At 37.2% G+C, this 6,106-nt stretch overlaps 1 protein-coding gene across 1 annotated transcript; it reads right to left on the bottom strand.

Annotated features, from left to right (window-relative positions):
* Window positions 1-571: 571 nt before the first annotated feature.
* slc35e3 (solute carrier family 35 member E3) lies at window positions 572-5,796 on the bottom strand. Its single transcript, XM_008400335.3, has 8 exons — window positions 5,490-5,796; window positions 4,282-4,746; window positions 3,592-3,702; window positions 3,451-3,510; window positions 2,677-2,775; window positions 2,503-2,585; window positions 2,311-2,395; window positions 572-2,197 (listed from the first exon to the last, which is right to left on the bottom strand). Exons 2-8 carry the CDS (start codon window positions 4,681-4,683, stop codon window positions 2,096-2,098), a joined length of 942 nt encoding a protein of 313 aa, XP_008398557.1. The 5' UTR covers window positions 4,684-4,746; window positions 5,490-5,796; the 3' UTR covers window positions 572-2,095.
* Window positions 5,797-6,106: the final 310 nt, after the last annotated feature.

The following is a 6,106-nucleotide window of genomic DNA, read 5'->3' as shown; positions in this document are numbered from 1 at the left end:
TAGTTGTATGCTAAGCGGCTAATAAAAACTTTATAACCAGCAATTTCTCTCCTCAAACACTCCCACTAAGGAATAAAATAAATAATTTTAATTTTTATATTACCCTTTTTATCGCATTTAACATATATTAACTATATTTTTTATAGTTATTACTTTTTTTTAAATAATTGACATTACGTATATCTTTTAAAATGTTTTTTGTTTTATTTTTTAAAAAAAAAGTAAAATAGAAAAGATTACACAACATCAGAATCAGATTCAAATCTAGACACAACAAAACATTAATTTTGTGTCTTTATTTTGAGTCATTGGTGTGCTGCATAACTTTTCTTCACCTAATGAAATCATTACTGAAAAAATACTTTCTGTACTCAGGTTATCGTTGATTTATGTTTTTGACATATTAATATGTAAAGAAAAAAAATCTAATTTCAGGAGCACAAATATGTTTTATCATATCAATTCTTAAAAAGACCTGAAATAAAGCTTTTCTCTTACCATTTATTAATTAAAATGAAAATTCATTTTTGAGATGTACTCAATTTCACACAAGTAAAAACTCAAGAGGAAATTATAGCATCATTTCAGCAGTTTATTGCAGAATATTGCAATTTCTCACATTACAACCCGATTTATTACAACTCAATTTATTCCATATTCAAACAATAAAACATAAACAAAAAGACAAAGAATAAAAAAGAAATCTACTGCAAAATGCAATTAAACTACAAACATAAAATAATAAGCCAGACTAAATTAATAAAATAAAGAAATCGGTAAGAAAAAATTGAACGACGATTATTTTTTGCTGTAAAAATAAAACTGAAATTAATCCATTCGAGGAAAAAACTGCATCGCTGAAATGTCTGAGGCTAAATTCAGCCAAGAAAAAGGTGAGTTATCAGCTAAAACTGATTCCTGCAGGTAAAGTTTTGTTTGGTTTCCTGATTCACCAAAGTCAGTCCCAGTTTCAAACATCTGCTGCTGATTTGAGGTCAAGTCAAAAAATGTGGAGGAAGTCCACCATCTTTATTCTTTCCGTCCATTTTGTGCTGCCCCATAGCATGATTCCACCACCACCTTGCCCAAGAGCTAGTCCATAGTTAGATGTCTACTTAACTCGGGTTTCCGTGTTTCAACAAGACAACACTGCAAAACCCCAAAGGTCTTACCAAGTATTTCTGTCTAGTTTCTAAGGAAAATATCTTAGTACATTTGAAATAAGACATAATTAATTTACAAGTAACTTTTCAGCAAGAGTATCTTATTTGAAGTTAATAATTCCTTAAAACTGATGAAAAAGTACTAATGAAAATCTGCCAGTGGAACTAATACTTTTTCATCAATATTAAGAAACTATTTACCTAAAACATGCTCTTATTTGTTACTGAAAAATTACTTGTAAGTTAGTTTTGTTTTATTTAAAGTGTACTAAGATATTTGAACTAGAAACTAGACAAAAATACTTGGTAAGACTTTATGCATTTAGAGTGAATGATCTGAAAAAGTCGACTTCTTTGCTCTTCAAACATTTAACCAAACATTAACATTTGTGTATTTTTGCTTTTTTGCAAAAACCCTGTGTGCTTAAAACTTGATTGATAAAAAGGCAGTCTTTGTTTTACATAATCAAACTGATCCTCGAATATGAGTAAATAAATCATTAAATACCTAAAATGAACAACACTGAAGCCCATGATGAGTGGCAGCGCAAACGATGTGCAGAATAGGCAGCGTCAGGGGCGCCTGCTGGTAAACGCTTTGTTTTGGTCTGATTTCTGTTGATCCGTTGCTCTAAAACCGTTCAGTTTGTCAACTAAATCTCAAACAGGAAATTCTGCAGAAAATTCAGACCCAAATCTGTCCGTGCCAAAACTCCTGAAAGGCCGTTACCCTGATCTTTGTTGAAAATAAAAATGTTGTTTTTTGAAGCTAACACTGCTTTGGATTTCGAGTCGAGGCGATGCTGCGATTTGTTTCCGCTTCTCTTCCTGAAGAGCAAAATTTTAAAGAAATGTTTTGTTCCTCTTAAGAACATTCTGAGACATCTAAGGAGGTTTCTTCATCTGGTTGCTGTGAGGGGTCAGAGGTCAGCCTATGGCTTCTGAGCCAGGCGGCTTTTTCCCTCCTCTTGTTCAAGCAGCTTGAAGTGAGTGTAGGACAGGATTCCTGCCAACGTACAGAGGATTCCCAGCGCCTGAGAGACAGACAGAGACAGAGCGAGACAGGGACAGACAGAGAGAGACAGACAGTTTAGGAGGACATTGATGTTTGACTCCATGGAGCTGAGCTAGAGGAAGTTAGCTTCACCTGATTGAGAGACAGCGGGTCATGGAAGAGCAGATATCCTCCAATCAGAGTGATGCAGAACTTGAAATGACCAAACATGTTGTAGCTGAAGGAGGAAGTCAAGGGACAACAAACGGACGGATAAATAAATAATCCCTCCTGAACCACCTGAGCCCTCATCACCACCCTTCCCCCTCCGGGCCTGAAGGATACGTTACAGCCGAAGTGTTCCCGATGATCCAGTAGATGGAAAGGTTAACGAGGAACGCCACCACACCTGAGAATAGCACCGCCACCTGGCCGGAGGGAGAACAGCAACGTTAAAACTTCAGCAGGAAAAAACCAGGGTTAGCCGCTCCGTTAGCGTTAGCATGTTTGATGTCTGACCAGAGCAGTCAGTGACCAGGGTCCGAATATCCCACCGTCTCCGGCCAGCGGCTCAAACAGCGGGATGATCCCGAGGAGGACGGCAGATGACAGAGGAGCCTGAGGTGTACGGAGGACCAAATGGGACAAGATTTAACAAATATGTCATAAAATAAATAAATAAATGTCTCATTAAATTATGTAACATACATTTTAAATGATGAAATTAAATATTTTTATAAATTAAATTCATTTAAAAATACACAATATGAAAATAAAGGAAAAATTGATGCACAGATTCTCAAAATTCTCTTCGGATATCTGAAAAGTGTGGCATGCATTTGTTTTCCGGCCATTCTGTTTTTGTGTTCACCAGCTTTGCACATCTAGACGCTGCAATTCTTGCAAATACTTCCTAGCAAACTTAGCCAAACTGGGTTGAGCACGTCTGTGAAAAGCAGTTTTAGTCGTAAAACAGCTAAATTTGGGTATGGACTTTGATTAGGCCATTTTAATATATGTTTTGATCTAAAACATTGAAGCTTGGTTTGAATGTTTGTGTTCAGAAATGTTCGCCCTATAATCACCCAGTATTTAGGAGTTCCTCTGCTTTATAAACGAACCCCCTCAGCATAATGCTGCAGGATGCAGCGCCTCTTTTTGACCATTATTGCACGGAGGGCAAAAACTGTGCAGGCTGTGATTAGTTTTGCAAGTCAGCAGTGATAAGAGAAGTCCAACTGGACTGTTTATTAGGAGCAATAACTGACCTTCGACCTGCACCAGACTTCTTACCTGATAGTAGAGAAGCTGCATGGAGTTCACCTGGAGCTCATGTTGTTTCGCCCCCACCCACTGAAACACAAACAGGGTTTTTCTGTCACCTCAGTTTAGTTTCCTGCTCTCAACAGGATCCATGGGTGGATATTTACTCACCACTTGGTAAAGTGAAGTGACAAGAACCCCCAGTGTGGCAAAAACCGTCCCTAACAGGTTGAAACGCACGTCGTAGTAGGAGTTCAATATCACCCCCAAGGTTATGGGTACCTGGAAGGACAAATGAAGCAAAACTCTCATCCTTTAGTGAATGTTTTATCATTTCCAAAATCAGCCTTTTATTACCAAAACTAGCAATTATATTTGTAATTGATTAAAAAATGGGCACATTCTGCAGATTTATCATTTAATCACTTAACCCTCCTTTATACAATATTATAAATACATTAAAACATACAAATAAACAATAAAATTAGTTTATTTGGATAAAATGAATTGATTACCTAATTAAGCAGATTAATCACAATTAATCTGATTAATAAGTAATAAGTTTAGTCATGATTAATCCAATAAATTGCCATTAATCCAATTAATTGAAATTAATTAGATTATTGCAATTAATCAAATTAGTTGCAAATATTCTGATTAGTCGCAATTAACCCAATTAGTCAAAATTAATCTGATTAATCAGGATTTAGCTGGCTAATTGTGAGTAATCTGATTAGTTGCAATTAATCCAATACATTTTAATTTATGCAATTAATTGTGATTAATCAGATTAGTCACAATTAATCACGATTAGTAATGATTAATTGTGGTTAATCGTCGAGCCCTATAGATTTTCCTCACTAGCGTCAGCTTAATCTTGGTAGAGAAGGTCTTCTTGTAGTAGGTGGTCTGGATGAGGATGATGACGGGCGTGGTCATGACTTTGGCCAGCTGGTACGTTCCTATCGAGTTGTTCTGCAGAGAGAGGTTGGTGAAGGCCACAAAGCCACAAAAGCTGAGCGCCAACCACATGATCCTGCGCACTGGGAGGCTTTTTGGACAGAAAATGTCCATTTTTTGGCAGATGTAGAGTCCCAACCACGTGACCACAAAATGAACGAGGGTGAGGGTCATGTTGGGGAAGCCGTAGTGGACGTAGATCCACTTGTTGATGAAGACGATGCAGATGGAGGAGAAGAGGTTGACCAGCAGGCCGCCGACGATGCGCCGGTTGGCTGAGAACCCAAAGAGCTGCCGGGTCATGGTTCCGGATGGCTCCCACTTCAACTTTTCCCAGAACAGATTTGTTACACTCAAAATGTAGGACTACAGAGGAGAAAGAGCAAATCAGTGAGGAACACACAGGACTGATGCAGATTGGAGAAAATATAATCTAAAGATAAGAATATTAGAACTGAGTTGATGAAAAGTTCATAAACTCAACTTTTATTATTATTATTATTTTATATTGAACTACAGAAGCAAACAGAGCCAGAGATAATATAGTTTTTATAGAAGATGGATGGATGGATAAACAAATGGGTGATGGATGGACGAACAATTGGATGAAAGGATGGACAGATGCATGGATAAATAGATGGATGGATAGAAGGATGAATTTTGGATAAATGAATTGCATAAGAAGTTAATGGATGGACAAAACTTCACCAAATTATTGGACATGTAAACAAATTGAGGGTTGAAAAGATGGACAAATGAACAGATGAATTAATGCATCAACAATTTAATGGACGTTTGGATGAATTTACCTTCAGGACAGAGAATAAAGTCTGGGATTACAATGACTTTCAACACTAAAACAGGAATCAAACCAGTCTCGTTATTCTTGTGCAGACATTTGACTCCAAAGATTTATATTTATCCTTTAGTTTAAAAACTTTATGAACAAGGAAATTTACTTATATTTTTCTCCCAAATGTATCAAATATACTAGAAATAATTTAAAAGTGAGTTCCTGTAGCTTTAATAAGAAATGTAGTTTTAATTTTAGAAACACACACAACTTGTCAATGTGTCTGAGAGTCTGCCACGCAATAAGAAAAGTTTACCTGGGGGTCTCCATCTTCCTTTCTCCTTCCCTGCTTCACTTCGGGATCCGCTCCGGAAATAACCGAGCCAATCCCAGCCTCGGTTTCCCCTGCTTCCTTGCTGCAGTCCCGGGGTTTCCAGATCCAGAATCTCTGCCGAACCTGTGGATTATTCTTCCCAGCCCGTGGACATGCAGCGGTCCAACTGACTAAAGCCTGAATCGTCCTGTTTGTTCCTGTTTCCTCCGAGTTTCACACCGCGGAGCCACAGCGGCAGCTAACGGAGCGGAGGGGGGACTGGAGAGCAGAGATGGGTCGGGCAGAGAGATGGCTCACTACACACAAGAAAAACACTTTATTTTTTGTTATGTACGTGAAAGCTCAAAAAATACAATTCATTTTTTAAAACATTTTCTCGTAATTCTAGTAATATTATGACTTTATTCTCAAAATGTTATTTTATTAGCATGGCCCCAATACTCTAGAACTCAAGAATAAAGTTTCAACCTGTTTATGTTGAAGCTTGGTTTGAATGTTCTTGAATCCGTTTATGTTTCATTACTTTGCAATGAGAACATCCAATTGGCAAAACACGAGGGTGTAGGAAATAGTGAATCTTTACACAAATTGTAATAATT

Source organism: Poecilia reticulata, chromosome 23, assembly GCF_904066995.2.
Source record: "Poecilia reticulata chromosome 23, P_reticulata-male-v2, whole genome shotgun sequence".
In the NCBI taxonomy this organism is placed as follows: domain Eukaryota; kingdom Metazoa; phylum Chordata; class Actinopteri; order Cyprinodontiformes; family Poeciliidae; genus Poecilia; species Poecilia reticulata.
The sequence above is the reverse complement of the archived record's forward strand: the minus strand, read 5'-3'. Positions and strand labels throughout refer to the sequence as shown.